Source organism: Labeo rohita, unplaced genomic scaffold, assembly GCF_022985175.1.
Source record: "Labeo rohita strain BAU-BD-2019 unplaced genomic scaffold, IGBB_LRoh.1.0 scaffold_142, whole genome shotgun sequence".
Taxonomy (NCBI): Eukaryota; Metazoa; Chordata; class Actinopteri; order Cypriniformes; family Cyprinidae; genus Labeo; species Labeo rohita.
In genome coordinates, this window is record NW_026127582.1 from 146901 (window position 1) to 164534 (window position 17634).

General features: G+C 33.4%; 1 protein-coding gene and 1 long non-coding RNA gene across 3 annotated transcripts; both read right to left on the reverse strand.

The window, feature by feature from the left end:
- Window positions 1-2043: 2043 nt before the first annotated feature.
- Window positions 2044-6381, reverse strand: LOC127158261 (NACHT, LRR and PYD domains-containing protein 1 homolog). Of its 2 annotated transcripts, none has more exons than XM_051101437.1 (3): window positions 6294-6381; window positions 4458-4546; window positions 2044-2955 (listed from the first exon to the last, which is right to left on the reverse strand). In XM_051101437.1, exon 3 carries the CDS (start codon window positions 2935-2937, stop codon window positions 2365-2367), a length of 573 nt encoding a protein of 190 aa, XP_050957394.1. In that variant the 5' UTR covers window positions 2938-2955; window positions 4458-4546; window positions 6294-6381; the 3' UTR covers window positions 2044-2364. The 2 variants fall into 2 exon arrangements, with proteins under 2 accessions (XP_050957394.1, XP_050957395.1); XM_051101438.1 differs by having other exon boundaries at window positions 2044-2960.
- A 2011-nt stretch (window positions 6382-8392) lies between these two features.
- LOC127158262 (uncharacterized) lies at window positions 8393-13936 on the reverse strand. The gene is made up of 3 exons (XR_007826104.1): window positions 13869-13936; window positions 10562-10645; window positions 8393-8694 (listed from the first exon to the last, which is right to left on the reverse strand). It is a non-coding gene; the product is annotated as an uncharacterized LOC127158262 (long non-coding RNA).
- Window positions 13937-17634: the final 3698 nt, after the last annotated feature.

Here is a 17634-nt window from a genome sequence, read left to right on the forward strand (position 1 = left end):
TTGCTGCTGAAAATGGTCAATTATTGTTAAGTTTTGGGCTGTACTAATCGGTTGGACCGGTCAAAACAATTGGAGTACTACAGACTGCCAAAAGTTATAACAAATCAAGGAGAAGAGTGTGAAAACTGTCTGAGGCAATTGTGGTTGGCCAAACTTAACCAGGATGCTTGACAACATTTGTATTTGTTCTTATCATCTTATCATTTTGTATCATTACTGGCCTTTATATATGAGCTTTATATCTATATATAAAACAACCATCCAGATTAAATTAAATTTAACTAAACATTTGCAATGGGTGTTTTTACATTTACACACTTTTGACCAGCAGGCGTCACCAGCGTGTGGCATTTCAAGCGCTTCGAAACAGTGAATCATTTTGCGAACCAATCGGTTCAATTGATTCAAAGCTTCGAAAAGGTTCGTTTCTCCCATCATGGTCAGGTAGGTGGAAATTAGGCTGATCTTAATAATAGGCTCGTACGGTTTATCACCTAATAACTTGATTTTGTCAAAATATTGCACCTTTTCCTGCTTAAGTCCTTTTTTAATATATGATTTAGCAGCATAAATGAGCAGAATATCATATTCAGTAGTACATCCATCCAATCTGTTGTGTAGATCCGAGTATCTCCAATACGGCACATCTGGGTAACTGACCAAAATTGCTTATAACTGTCAACACCTGAACACATTTTCACTTCGCTTGTTTGATCAGTGTTTCACAGTTATAGCAGCCAGAATTAAAAAAAATAAATAAAATAATATCATAAGTCATCAAGAGCCCATATTTAAACAAAATGCATTTTTAATAAAACATTAACGTCTAAGTCTCTGTAATTCTCAGTAGGAACGTCTGTAGACATCTGACAACATGAAACTGGTTTGTAATTAGTGAAAATGGTAATGCAGTTTGTGGAGTTGTTTAATCAACAGTTTTGGAGTTAGTCCAGCTGTACATAATTGAAAAAAGAAGAAGAAGAAAAAAAGATTTCATATTGTTTCAATTTTGATTTAAATGTAAAATAAGTTAATAAGCTGATTTTGTGTTCATCTTGATCATAGTTGGAAAAAAATGCAATTGGTTGTAAAATGTGTTTTTATGCATTTTTTTAATCCATTTACAAAGTTTTGACCAGCAGGGGTCACCAGAGTGTGACATTTTGATTGCTCAAAAACAGTTTAACCAGTTGTTTTGCTAAATGATTCACTGTCTCAAAAGTTTTATACCACTCTGTTTCTCCCATCACAATGACACAATGTGCTATTATATCTTCTTAATCAAGCAGACTTATGTTGTAACTAGTAGTACACAGAGTTTTTTTTTTTTTTCCACTTTGATGGCTGAACAAAGAAAAGGAATCAGTGTAGACCTCATGAAAAAAAGTTATTAAATCTACATTCTCTACAATAGACCAACCTTCCTCACCCTATCATTGACCTAACCACAGACTGTTCAGCACAGTGAACTCTGAAACCAATATAACTCCCATCATAACTGAAGATTACACACCAACACATCTTTTAAACCCTTATGAGGGGGTTTGTTTCCAGGCAGAACATTAAAGAATGAAGCACACAAGAATGAATTGTTTCCCATTTTGTTTTACATTAACCACTTAATTATCTCATTAACTTCATCACTGCTTCAGTGGTGGTGAAGACACAGAGAGCAGTCATCACTAGATAGAAAGTAAGTTATCATGAAGTTCATTTTTATATCTTATTTACAGCAGTGAAACTGCTCTTGAACTTACAGTAATCAGCTAAATCCCATTTTCAGTAACAGTAAGAATGCAGCCTGGGCAGATTGAACAGTGTCGTTACAAACCTGTCTGTCTTGTTCTGTTTCTAAAAGAACATTTTCTCCCCCTCTCTATGTTATAGCTGATGTGCATTGCAAAGTTACTGATAGTCAGTACGATGTCCATCAAAATAAAGCGTTAGCAGAGATTAAGGTGACATTAGCAGATATTAAGATATTGAACTAGATGACAGCTAGTTGACCTGTAGTTAAATAAAATAAAGTGCTACATTTTTAAAAAAAAAATCATGCCCTCTATAATCAGTGTCTCTTAAAGGGCTAAATGCAGAATACATATTTAGAAATGTACCATCCAATGCACCATGTCCATGAAGTGAAATAACTTCCGCATTATTATTTTATTAAATGAGAAATATCAAAAGAAAGTTTACAAAAATACTTTACTGGATTGAACAAAAGTAGACAATCCTTCTGCGTTGAGGGTGACAATGTACATTGACAATTCACTAACAAATATATTATACACATTAAAAATTGTTGCTGTCCAATGGTATTTTGGATAGATTAGTATTTTTCCTGTATCATCACTAGATAAGTCTTCAGTGAAAAAGATTCTTGTCCACTTCCTGAAGAATTGAGATGAATAAGGCTTTCACACTGTCACTGCGCCTACGTATAATATCACAGATCTTTCTCATGCTGTCTGCAGTGGTTAAACTGGCATGGGTGATTTGGGAATACTGTTCCTCATGAATTATATTGTGCAGAAGGAGTCTATCTGCAATGATCTTAACATTTGTAACTTTCTGAATGAGATCTGACCAATTGTTATCAAAATATCTTGCTTTATCTGCTTCAGTATTCAGACGTGGCTCGTCTTTCTTTAGATCTGTTAGATTAGGTTCATCTTTCTTAGTTGTCGCAGTCCATTTCTCTAGCTGGCTAGCAAGATTGTTCTCATTCATCTTCCTCAGGATGACCAGTGTGTTCTCCACTGCTGCTTCTTCTCCAAATCGTGCCACCATAACATCTACAATGTCCGAGGTTTCTGGTTTTTCCACATCAGCAGCTGAAATGGATTCAAGTTTCTTTAAGTGCCATTTAAACCTCTTTAGTTTTTGTGACTCCAGATTATCCAGAGCTTTCAGAAGCAGCTCTTCAACAGACGCCATCTTCTATCACTGGTGTTTCTGCGCTGGACAAGAATAAATACACTTAGAACAGACACAATGACTCCACACATGCAGCACTAAATATCAAATTAGGATGAACTGCATTTAGTACTGTAATAAAATGCATTTATAAAAACCAGTGTGGTCTGTGTAAATCAAGATTCTAGCATGCCATTTTTCTGTGCATGTACTTACCTAGAATCATCTACACTGTAAAAAACAATTTGTTAAATCAACTTAAAATAATTTGTAACCTGGCTGCCTTAAAAATTTAAGATCAGTCAACTCAAAAAAAGTTTATTCAACTTGAAATGTTAAATTATACTAAGTGACAACTTAGATATTCAATTTAATCAACTTAAAATTTTAAGGCAGCTGGGTTACTTACCCATCTGTTAAGTTTAGCAAACACAAATATCTAAGTTGTTACTTAGTACAACTTAACATTTCAAGTTGACTAAACTTATTTTAGTTGACTGAAATTAAAATTTTAAGGCAGCATGGTGACAAATTATTTTAAGCTGACTCAACAAATTGTGTTTTTTATTTTTTTACAGTGTAGTTTGAGAGTTATATATATATATATCTTTACACATCATTGGTTGATTTCTAATCGAGAGAAAAGATGATCGAAATGACCTGAATACTGAGTCTGACCCTGTTAGATACCAGCGCCTGCTCACTTTTGCCCAGGTCGGACCAAATATAAAATTCTGCCTATGCCACTGCTATTGTTAGATTCAAAAATAAAAATAGCTCCAAAGTCACAACTATACAAACACAGCATTGTTTTTTTGTTTTTTTTTTAATGAATCTGTGTTTTTGAACAAATCTAGTGTGTCAATGATTTAATCAACCATTCACTTGCTTTGCTCCTCAATAAATCAGCTGTTTGAATGCATCGACTGAATAAATGATTGAGTGACTTGCCACCTTAAAAAGTCTGTAAATATTCCTTAAAGCAACATTTGTGTTCTTCTGTGCCACCTCCTAGTACAAATATGAATTGTTGAAGCTGAATTAATTTGACTGGTAGTATTCTTCCTGATTGTATTTTATTATTTAATTTAATTTATAGTCTAATCAGTATTTTAGAAATAATGTGACATACATTTAGTAAAGTTAGAAAAAAATGCATTACAATCTTAATGATACATCACTTTATTTTAATATAATTTTTTATATTAATATTACATTTCACATGCATCTGATTGACAGAGAAACCACGCACAAATCAAATCCTGCCGCTCCACAGAGCACTACTGACATTAGATTTGTCACAAATGATTGTTAATGTACATAATGACTTCATCCTAGTCTGGAAGATTGTGTATCTTTCAGCACAATGTTTGTCTTTCTGTCTGTATGCTTTATATAAAAAGCTAATAAAAGCCATAGATCCCGCTTTCTCTTTCTATTTGCTCTGTTATGTCAAACACCGTTGACCCAACTTTGTTAATTCCTAAAGTGAGTGTTTGGATGAACTGTTTTGGACTGCTGTCTTGAGCTGGGTGCAGTACCTGTGAGTCGTCCAGGACACGTTGCTGCGTCTCTCGTCCAGGTGTGCACCCGCTTATTTTCTTCCTCTGCTCAGGCTGTACCCGCGGCCCTGTTTAAGATTGTGTAAATAGCACACATAAATAAATAGAGCACAAATTAAACAATGCTTACTTTTTTAAGTTTAAGTTTGTCGGTGTCCAGGTACAGAAATGTAAAATAGCATTGCATAGTCTTAACTGTATAAATTAAATATAGATGAATTCTTGTTAAAATGACAAAATAATTCAGTAAAGACCAGTGAGTGATTTTCTCTCATGTAATTTCTTGGATTAACATTAAGACACCGACAGCAACTAGTAAATTGGGCGCGGTCACTTTAAGAGACAATACATCCAATATAATAATACACATGCGATTTCTTACTGAACTGTTTACTTTCACTTTATACAAAACTGACAGTTTTTCAAGAGTACTCACCAAGACGAGTCAACTTTTATAGTCAGAGTAAATTGAGTAAAAATCAGATTAGTGTACAAATTAACAACGCATTAATAATGTTACAATTACCCAAATTACCCATTCACACCTCTACACTGAAAACCCTAATAAGTTAATTGGACTAAATTGATTGAGTAAACTCGTTGCCTCAATTTAATTGAGTAATGGAATCTTCCAAAACTTGCATATGTAAGTTTATTTAACTTGGCGGTTTTGGAGACTGTACTTAAATCATTCAGTTCAACAAACTTAGCACTTATTTAATGTACTTAAACGATTTTGTTCACTTGGTATTCATTTTTTTAAGTGTACTTGTATATTTAAGTTAACTCAACATGAAAATGTAACTTAAAACTGTTAAACAATGTTCTTATATTTGACTGCAAGTCATGTCAGTAGTAGCACAACAAAAAACAAACAAAAAAGCTATAGTTAATAAAAATAAATAAAATTAAGTTGTTACCATTGTTGTGATTCACATGCTGAATGTTGAAGTCTGTGTGTGACTCATGCACATTACCCCAAATATTAAAAGATTATATAAACGCAGTTAAAAAGCTTCTTATAGTGTTTATAAAAAAAAGAAAAACAGTAAAATTGTAAAATCATTAATCAGCATGGAAAAACACTCATGATTTAATTACCTAAAAAACCTAATGATTTAATTAGAACATAGATCACCTTCTAAAAGCAATCTATTTATTACTTTTCATTCTTTGAAATCAAAGAACTCTGATTTCATGCTGCATTGTTGCAACAACAGAAAGAAAACTATAATAATATAAACAAAGTTCCAAGTGCCCAACCAAAAGTAACACTATTCACTATAATGGTGAGTATTAAAAAAAAAAAAAAAAAAACTTTTCAGGAAAATCAACATTAATTTATGAAGTCAGCTTATGTGATGTTCTCTCAAATATTTCAGTTGTACTGAAAATGCAACATTCAAGATGACTTTTGAAAATTATTTTTTTTCAAATGATTAATCATGATTTTGAGCTCACAACACTTGAAATCTTAAGTTTATGCATTTTGATAGTAAATAAGTTAAATGAACTCATATTTTTAAGTAATAGGTCCAAAATGCAAAATTTTAAGTAATGTTTAGTCAACATTACTTGATTGTATAAGTAAAGACAGCATTAGGGTTTACAGTGTACTGTCTATAATATTTAATAGGCTATTACAGAACGACGATCTGAGAAAGTTTGAGTAAGTATCACTTAAACAGCACTTTAACCATTAAACTACCGAAATTAATTTTAAGTTTGAAATTCCATGCAAAGTAAATCATAAACAGCAGCTCTTTTATATAACCTAATTGCATGGTTTCATTAAGGAAAAAGTTTCAAACTTACCACAAAATACGCTTTTTAAAACAACCAGTGTAGTGTTGGAGCCTCGAAATGGCGCCTCTTCCTCACTTATTTTACTGGCGTCTCCTCCTCCTCCTCTTTTACTTTCGATTCCCGAATCCTGGTTAAAATAAGTCTTTGTTCTCCCTCTAGTGGCGCACAGCAGAATCACATTCTCAGGTGAGTCTCAAGCAGTTGTGCTCTAAGCTGCTTTATGTGACTGAACAAACACATTATGAATGAAAATGAATTCAAAATGAAACTAAAACGCAAAGTTGTGTGGTTTAATTTAACAGCTTTTATGGTCTACTTCTTTTTTCCATTAATGTTAGTTTGCAGCTTAAGTATTTACACTAAATAATAAGGTGTCTGTTCAAAACCCACCCTAACAGAGCCAAACATAAAGTCAATAATACAATACAGACATTATCACTTTCTAAAACAGCCTCCTGCTTATAGACATTCAGAAACTCTTCAAGTTTTGTTGACACAGATCAGTCACTAGTCAGGTGACGACACAGCATTTGACCACTGGATTTACAAAAAAAATAATTTCAGATTTAAGAAGTATTTCAACACTGCATCAACTACTGATGAACACTGATTTTTATTATAATTATCACTCTGTAGGTTGTTTAACCATATATGTTGATGTCTTTGGAAGCCTTTTGTTTTTCAAACACATTAAAATACACAAATTCACAAACTTTTTGTCATTTGATCCTCTTTCACATAATGTATTTACTTGAAGTACTCTAAGGTTTCAAAATTAGTATTTTTATAATTAAGTATCACTTTTGCATGTTCTTTGGTTTTTAAGTTTTTATCTCCAGCTAAGAAGGAAAAAAGGAAATAAACAAAAAATTCCTTCTAATAAAAACATGCTTGCACACATTTAAATGAAAGTTTTTTGAAATCATGCTGTTTTTGTGTGTGTGTAAACAGTCTTATTTTGCTGCACGTTACTCAGAATGCATCATCCTGGATATTTCAATACAATGAAATAATGTTCAGAATTAATTTGATTTTATGTTAAAATGTTAAATTTTTGAACAACAGCAGTTCTTTATCAGACTGAACAAAATTAGACAATCATTCTGCACTGAGGATGAGCTGTGAGGAGGTAGAGATTAACTAATAATACAAATCATCATTACTCTTTAAATTCTTCTGAGAAATTACTGGATTTTTATTGAAAGCTGAACAGCTTTACAGTTAAAAAAAATACAGGTTTTGACAAAATCAAAGAGTTTCATTAAACGCTAAACTTCAATTTTTAACTTTAAAATCAATTTTCAGCTTTTTAAAAATAATTTGCATGACATCAGTTTCTTATAGATCCACAGTTTAATTTATAATACTTCAAAATATGGCCACATTTTCACACTGGTCTAAACAATGTGACAGACACAATGCTAGATGTGCTTATTGAATCTTTCATTAAAAAAAAAAAAAAATATATATATATATATATATATATATATATAATAAAACAACAATAATAATAATTTGAAATATTTGAATAATTTAAATATTCAAATCCAGAATTTTAAATATACAATTAATGTCAATTCTTAACATTGATTGAGATCTGGCCTGTATATTTCCATGTCACAACAGTGAGTTTTACTGAAGGGCAACAAGTATTAACCTTTATCCAAAATATTTATTAGGCATTTAACCATTGACAATTCAGTACAAAATACATACACAAATATAGATATTTGTAAGAAAAATATATATTTTGCAATAAATGTGTTTTTTACACACATTCACCTTAAGCTCAAGGTGTCGATTCAGACAGATCTTCCAACAGGTAAGGCTCCACTTTCTCAAGAACTGAGATAAATTTGGCTTTCACATTGTCACCGCAGCTACGCATAATGTCACAGATCTTTCTCATGCTGTCGGCAGGGGTTAAGTTTCCATGTGTGATTTGGGAATATTGTTCCTCAGTAATTATTTTCTGCTGAAGCAGTCTATCTGCAATTGTCTTAACATTTTTAACTCTCTGAATGAGGTCTGGCCAGTGGTTATCAAAAAATTGTGCTTTATCTGCCACAGCTTTCAGACATACCTCATCTCTCTTTGGATTGGCCAGATTAAGCTCATCTTTCAGATTTTTTGCAGACAGATTTTTTTTCTCTAACTGTTCAGCCAGGTAGTTCTGGTTCATCTTCCTCAGGATTGTCAGTGCCAGTTTCAAAGCTTCTTTTGGTCCAAAGCGTTCCACCATCGTATCCACTGTCTTTAAGATATCTGCATTCTCCATCACAGAAGCTGGAACAGCCCCATCATTCTTTAAGTACCACTGAAACCTCCTTCAGATCAGCTGTTACCAGTTCCTGCAGTGTGTTCACAAGCAGCTCCTCAACAGATGTCATCGTCCTTCACTGATTTACTTCTGCAGCACAAGAATAAAACATACTTTTGTTCTTCAAATCACAAAGAAATCAAAATCAACAGTTCTCATGTTACCTTTTCAAATGTAAAATATTTGACATCTTTCATTTTATACACATGTACTGAAATTGATTTATTGTAAAAAAAAAAAAAAAAAAAAATTTAGAGGTGACTGATACTGGATTTTGCTGAAATGATAATGTGCTTAAAATTCAGTGCTAAACAACGTTCTTAATCTTGGCCCAGCAAGAAGCTAGTTTACATCAAATTCAATACAAGATACAGTTTATATATAAACAGTAATTTCAGAAGGACAAATAATATTTTTTTAAGTATTTATCTACATCTCCAAGAAAGAAAGAAAAACAAACTGTAAATTCTGCTAATCAAATATGTTTGCAAATATTTAAATTGAATATCATACTTCCTTAAATGTTTTTGTGCATTTTGAAATATTCTCTTTATCGTTATGACGTTGCTTTCCATATCTCTCATTTTTTAATAAGTTGACTTCTGTACTTTATGCCCCACATTATAAGAGCTCAGTTGTTTTTCTTATTCTTCTGTGAGTACGGTTGTCTGAATCATGATGTTTTTTGTTTGTCTGTTTGTTTTTTCCCAGTTAGGTTTGTGTGCCCAGTAGCTTCACTGTAAAAAAAAAAATCCAATAAACAAAATGTTGGAAGGGCAGAAATATTCATGTTGAACTACTTTTGCTTGGGCTAATATAATAATTTTTTTTTTTTTTTTTTTTTTTTTTTTGTTGCAGTGATGCCACAGAATAACCATTTTTGGTTCCCCAAAGAAGCTTTCTAAAAGAACCATTTTGAAGAACATTTTAAAAATCTAAAGAACCTTTTGACTATAATGGACCTTTTCTGCATTTGAAAGGTTCCATGGATGTTCAAGCTTCTTCAGGGAACCACTGATGCCAATAAAGAACCTTTGTTTTTAAAAGTGTACAATGGCAATGTTGACTAAACTTATAAATACAAGTTCAGCCAATATAATTTTATACTACATTTATGGACAAAATTCAATGTTTTGAGTGGATATTTAGAAGTGCTTTATAAGGTATATGTCCGAAGAAAAAGTGGATATTTAATTTACATTGTATGTCCAGTTCACGCTTCAGGTAAATGGTTCTGAATAAATATTTGTATTTAAACTGAATTTATCAAAATGTATATATTAAAAATTTCCTCAAAATGCATATATTTATACACAAACGTACAACACATAGCCACATAAAAATGGTGAATAAGCATTTTATAAATTATATGTCTGAGGAAAATTAACAGTTTAAGTTAAGGGAACTGTCTTTCACCTTGTTCAAACACTTAATGTCAAAAGCTGTGTTACTATTAAGTATTTTAGGTTTAATTTTGGCGTGTTGTATTTTATTTATTTATTTATTTTTTGGTCACATATGCACACCTGCGTACCACTTGACTGTGATTTAGAAGTTACCTACCCAGAACTGGACATCTGCTAACAAACACAACTTTCATGCGCATCTGACTGACAGACAAACCGCACACTCTTATGTCAGTATTTTTAGTGTGTGTATATTTCAGCTTTGTTTGCTTTACAGACTTTATAACAACACTGAGTTAAAGTTAAAGGCTGTCCGCAGCGATTCAGAACACTGTTTGTCACTCATAAAATCACATTATATTTGTCCTAAATTATTGTTACTGTACACAATTCTTTCATCCTAGGCTAGAAGATTGTACATGGTGCATCTTTCAGCTCTTTGTTGCTGTACCTGCTTTATATAGAAAGCTAATAATTACCATAGATCACGTTCAAAGTCATCAACACAATTTTGCTCATTTTGGACTGATGTCTTGAGCTGGGTGCAATACCTGTGAGTTGTCCAGGACACGGCACTGCACTCGTCCGGTGTGCACCCACTTTTGTTGTTTCTACGCCGGCTGTACCTGCGGGCCCTGTTTGAAATTGTGTAAATAAATAAATAAATAAATTGAACAAAGATACAAATTAAACAGTGTTTAAGGTTTTTATTTTTATTTATTTATTTATTTACTTTTAAGATTGACGTGTCCAGGTACAGAAACATGAATGACCAGGTGTAAAATATCATTGCATAGTCTTCACTGTTAAATACAGACTAATTCTTGTTAAAACAACAAAGTAATTCAGTAAAGAGAATCACTTTTTTCGATTTTTTATGTACTTAAGTAAAAAAGTACTGATAGATTTATTTTGCAATTTTATATAGGCTACTTAATTGAATTTTATATTAGCACATATTTTTTTTATAATCCTACTGCTCAAAATACCTGGGATTTTCCCAAAAAATACATTTTTGTTGTTGATATGGACTATGTTGACAGGGGTGATGTAGTAATATTCAATGTGAAGCTTACACTGCAATGTACCTGAGAGAAAACAGATCTGACCATCAAATTTTCACCAGTAAGAAAAAAGTGTTTTAAAGCTTGTTTTGTATAACGTCACAGTTATATATGACATGAGAATAAGGCCTGAAGTTAGCAAGAACATTTTAAGGAAAATAATTATATTTTCATAATGATTTTTTCCTTTCAAATATTGTCTGTGTAAAAACAGCCCTGGCCAAATGCCCCAGAGAGCATCATGCACTTCCCACTTCGATAATTACTGTAGTTCCCATGATCTGAGCATGACATCCTTTCTTTTTCCCTCGGATGTAATCTATCTAGGTAGTTGAATAAAAATATGTGGACTTTATATCTAAAAATTATCTCAACTTAGCACCAGCAAGCAACCAGACAGTTAGCATCAGCTAACAATATTTACTTATTTTCAGTATGGTTGAATAAACATCATATCTGTCTACTCCAGCTGATCCACACAATATAAAAATGTATACTGTTGCTAAACAATATAAAAACAGATGTCACGTAGGGCTACATGCGTAGCATTTTAATAAAACTTCTAACGTTACATCAACGAGGAATATGAACGTGCATGAGTTATTTTGTTTAAGCTGTTATTTAAATTTTTTTGTTTTTGATGTGTCTGAATTCAAGCATTTCAGTGCCCTTAACAGGTTCATTGAAAAGAATCAGTTTGTTCATGAATCAGACACCGCTTCGAGGCTGAATCCAGCTTCTTATTCGCAGCTTCTTATTGACGCTATCCGTTCCACCTTAAAAACGCGACACTTCCACCTATCTTAGCTTCTTATTCACGCTCGACTTAGGGACCGTCTGTTTTTCAAATACGAACAATAAATGATTGTTAAATGTAAATAAAACTGAGATAAGAGCGAAAATGGGCTGTCAACAGGAAATCTAATTACATTATTCGTTAGTTATTGAACGTATCATCCTTTGAACGTGTCAAACGAATTTTTTTGTTTTTTTTTTTTTTTTTTTAAATCTAGCCTCTTATGAAGACTTAATATGGCCCTGCACCTGTGCATAGATGACACCTACCGCTGCGAGGACTCCAGATACAAAATTATGGCGTTTTCATTGTTTTAAAATGCACATGCTTAATGCATAAATATTTGTAAATAATAATTATAACTTTTACTAGATTCTGTAAGTACTATAATTTGTACTAGATTTCAACTGTTCTTTCTGATACCTATTCCTATAAATACTGTTCTGTTTTTTTGAAAAAAAAAAAAAAAAAAAAAAAAAACAGAGAGAGGTGAAAAGCATTATACAAATGAATGTGAATTAAACTGATTAAGCCATTGCATTGTTGGTTACTGTACACTGTACTGTATATATCTATGTACATTGTCCACATTTGTTTGTACATATATATATATATATATATATATATATGTGTGTGTGTGTGTGTGTGTGTGTGTGTGTGTGTGTTTACTGTACCTTTTAAAAGATGGACCTATATTAAATCAGACCTATATTATTAGATGTGGAATGGGCCATTAATAACAGATCAGTAACAGCTCAAATTGCATTATTGCAATTTGACCTGTTACTGAATTGTCATATCTGTCAAATTCCACTGGGTCCATAACAAGCCAAATGACTACACGTTACAAAATTACAATAATTTCTACAGTAGCATTTTGGTGACATGGACCCATGAACTTGGTAATGAGGACCAAGTGGAATTTCAAATGCACCCTCAAAGGAACCGAAGATATAGCGCCACCAATTGGGCCAATAATGCAGTTTGACCTGTTATTGATCTGTTATTAATGGCCCTTTACAAAATTACATATGATTTAATATAGGTCCATCTTTTAAAAGTTATGGAGTAAACACAGACAGTAATGACAATTCAGTAACTATTGCCAATAATGCAATTTGACCTGTTACTGAATTGTCATATTTGTCAAATTCATGGGTCCACACACACATGTTGTTTTACATTTTTATGGGTTCATTCCATAGGTGTAATGGTTTTTATACTGTACAAAGTGTATTTTCATCAATGCACACCTAAACCTAGTCCTCACAGGAGACTGTGCCACTTTTACTTTCTCAAAAACTCATTCTGCATGATTTATGAATTGTCATATCTGTCAAGTTCATGGGGTCCATAATTTCAAATGTCCCCACAAGCTCAGAATTTACTGGTATTACTATCCTTATGGGGACAGCCAGGTCCCTATAACGTGATGAATAAGGCCCCAGTGGAATTTCAAACACACACACCACACAAAGGAACCAGAGATATACACATTTAATAATATAAATTATATATTTAAAAATAGGTCCTAAGTGAGCGTGAATAAGAAGCTAAGAAAGGCGGAAGCGTCGCGTTTTTAAGGTGGAACGGATAGCGTCAAGAAGCTGATGCAGCCTCGTCCGCTCGTGTGTCTCAGAGCATGTGATATATTATAAGGAGTAACGATATGTTTTATGAAATGTAGCGAATAAGTCGTGAAGTAAGAAGTACGATCTTTCGCTTTGGAATGTAGTGAAGTAAAAGTGAAAGTTACTCAAAATAAAAGTACTCCAGTAAAGTACAGATACTTGAAAAATGTACTTAAGTACAGTAACGAAGTACAGCTACTTCCTTACTGCCCACCACTGAGATTAACATTATAAGGACACCAACAGCAGCTAGTGAATTAATTTCAATTTTTAAGTTTGAAATTCCATGCAAAGTAAATCATAAACAGCATTTTATTTTTATATAGCCTACTTACATGGTTTCATTAAGAAAAAGTTTTAAACTTACCACAAAATATGTTTTTTTTTAAACAACAAGTGTAGTCTTGGAGACTCGAAACGGCGCCTCTTCCTCTTTCTGACATTTTTTTTTTTTTTTTTTTTCTTACTTCTTCTTCTTCTTTTGCTGAATGGCTGTTCACTCTGTAGGAGCATTACCACCACCTACTGTATATCTTATGCACCTGGGTGATGAATCTGTATTTTATTTATTTATTTTAATTTAAAAAAAAAAAAAAAAAAAAAAAAAGGATCAGAGCCCAGGCCTCAGCTGACGCAGGCTTCAGCTCCTCCAGCTTCCACACTGTGCTCCTCAGCCTTCAAGACAGACAGAGGCACCATGTTCCTCATCCTCGGACCCTATAATTCTTTATCCTATATCCTGGCCCATTTCTTACACTATTAAAAAGACTGTCACGCTGACCATCATACTTACCACACTTAAAAAGCACATGCTCAACTGTTTTTAAGATACCACATTCATTACACATCCCACTTTCATGTTTCCCCATTAATGCTAGTGTTGAATTTAACCCTGTATGTCTCATTCTTAGTCTAGAGATCATTACTTATTCCTTTCCTGTCTTCCATAAAACTGTTCTTTCTTCCCTATTTTAACAAATTTCACAGTATTATAATACCACCTACCGGTGCTGCTATTTTCCCATCTTTGTTGCCATATTCTTATTAATTTCCTATTAATCACTTCACTTCCACCCAGAGGCACCTTAACATCCACCACGTTTTTCTTTAACGCCTCTTTTGCTAATTTATCAGCTGTTTCATTCCCTATTATCCCAATATGCACCGATACCCAAAAGAAATATGCAGTTATACCTTCCACTTTCAGTCTGTACAATAATGTATAGATCTCCTCTAGCAGATCTTGTCACTTTTTGTGGACATTACACTTTTAAGAGCTGATGAAGAATCTGAGCAAATTAAAATCCTGTTTGGCCTAACCTGTTCTACCCATTGCAATCCTACTATAATTGCAGTTAATTCAGTACACAGACAATTTATTACTTAGCCTTAGACTTATTTCCATCTTAAAACTTAGAACTTATCATTTAAATTTTCAATACTATGAACTTTTCAATTTTCTTTATTTATTATGGCTACTTCACCTTCTTCTTCAATTACAGGAATCTGCTTATAATTATTAATACCATTCATTTTTCTAATCATTCTCCATACCACATGCATTCCAGTTTCTCTCCCAAATGTATTACAGAATTGCTGCCAAGTCTTTCTCTTTGCATCTTTAATTACCCTTCTTGCAGCAGCCCTTTTTTTCTGATATTCTATAATGGTGTCTTGAGTTATTAATCTCTTTAAAATCTGGAATGCCTTATTCCTCTCTCTAACTGCCACTGAGCTCTCCTCAGACCACCATGGTATACTTTTCTTTTTCTTTCCATTACCTCTTATTAATGGTATAGTTTGGTTTGCTGCAGAAATGATTCCTTCTGCTATCTTATTATATTTCTCTTCAATATTTCCATCCATCTTAATATTTTTAAAAATGTTCTTCACACAACATATAAAATTCCCCATCTTGCACATTGATTAATATTTAATAATGCACTCTGAATCTCACATACTACAGGCCAGTGATCGCTGCCCAAAATGATCTTCAAATACCTCCCAGGGACACTTACCGGCTAAAGCAGCTGATATTATTGTGAGATCCAAACATGACATCCTTGTGACATGCCACCTTTCACTATATCCATTCTTGTTGGTTTCCCATCATTCAAGCACACAAGTGAGTGTTCTTCCATACATTCTTCTATAATTGTCCCATTGTTGTCTGTATTTTTACTACCCCACAGGCCATTATGTGCATTAAAATCCCCACATATAACAGTTTTGCCCTGTTTATCATTGCCCTGAAATGACACCTCGAACTTTATTGCCTATTTCTGTGCATACTATCCATACTCCTGCTAGTGTTTTCATTTTCATAATTTTTTCCTTCTGCTTTTGATCCTTGCATTTAATCATTATTTTTCCATTCCTCAGACAAGACACAGCTTTCACTACTCTCCTTCTCGATCATTTTCAATAATTTAACAGGATGTACTTGCTGTTCTGACTGCTGGGCAAAAGTAATTATCACTTTAATTTCTCTTTCAACCACCTCTTTAACTTTTAACATTTCTCATATCGATACAATTAGAGACAAAATTGTCACTATGCAGCCGTCAATTACAGTGTCGCATCAGATAGTGCGCTATAGATCTCCTGGGGAACAGTTCAACTCATTCTCTACTATAGGTCAGGAAGAATTGTATAAACTTGTTAAATCATCTAAACCAACAACTTGTATGCTAGACCCTATTCCATCTAGGCTACTAAAAGACTTCCAGATCTCATAGATCCTCTGCTAAATATTATTAATTCATCACTGTCATTAGGATATGTCCCCAAAACCTTCAAACTAGCTGCTATTAAGCCTCTAATTAAAAAACCACAACTTGACCCCAACGAATTAACTAATTACAGACCTATCTCGAATCTCCCATTTCTGTCGAAGATATTAGAAAAGGTTGTATCCTCACAGTTATCTTCCTTCCTACAGAAATATGATATCTGTGAGGATTTTCAGTCAGGTTTTAGACCGTACCATAGTACTGAGACTGCTCTTATTAGAGTTACAAATGATCTACTCTTGTCGTCCGATCGTGGTTGTATCTCTCTGTTAGTGCTACTGGATCTTAGTGCTGCGTTTGATACTGTTGACCACAACATTCTCTTGAACAGACTTGAGAATTATGTTGGCATTAGTGGTAGTGCATTGGCATGGTTTAAATCATACTTATCTGACCGCTATCAATTCGTGGCAGTAAATGAAGAGGTATCATATCGATCACAAGTGCAGTATGGAGTACCGCAAGGCTCAGTACTAGGGCCATTACTCTTTACGCTTTACATGTTACCCTTGGGTGATATCATCAGGAAATATGGTGTTAGCTTTCACTATTACGCTGATGATACTCAGCTCTATATTTCTTTGCGGCCTGGCGAAACGTACCAATTTGAAAAACTAATGGATTGTGTAGTTGAGTTAAAAAATTAGATGACAAGTAATTTCTTACTGCTAAATTCTGAAAAAACAGAGGTGTTAATTATTGGACCTAAAACCTCAGCGTGTAATAACCTACAACACTGTCTAATTCTTGATGGCTGTTCTGTCAATTCTTCGTCATCAGTTAGGAAGCTAGGTGTGCTATTTGATGGAAATCTTTCCTTTGAAAACCACATCTCTAGTATTTGCAAAACTGCATTTTTCCATCTCAAAAATATATCTAAACTACGACCTATGCTATCAATGTCAAATGCTGAAACATTAATTCATGCATTTATGACCTCACGGTTAGATTAATGTAATGCTTTATTGGGTGGTTGTTCTGCTCGCTTAATAAACAAACTCCAGCTGGTCCAAAATGCAGCAGCTAGAGTTCTTACTAGAACCAAAAAGTATGATCATATTAGCCCGGTTCTGTCTACACTGCACTGGCTCCCTATTAAACATCGTATAGATTTTAAAATCTTGCTAATTACTTATAAAGCCCTGAATGGTTTAGCTCCTCAGTACCTGAGCGAGCTCCTATCACATTATAGTCCCTCACGTCCGCTGCGTTCTCAAAACTCTGGCAATTTGATAATACCGAGAATATCAAAATCAACCGCGGGCGGGAGATCATTTTCTTATCTAGCGCCCAAACTCTGAAACAATCTACCCTACAATGTTCGGGACGCAGACACACTCT

Bases quoted from the DNA above. Each gene is read 5' to 3' on its own strand.
- LOC127158261 (XM_051101437.1), bottom strand. From the start codon at position 2,937: ATGGCGTCTGTTGAAGAGCTGCTTCTGAAAGCTCTGGATAATCTGGAG.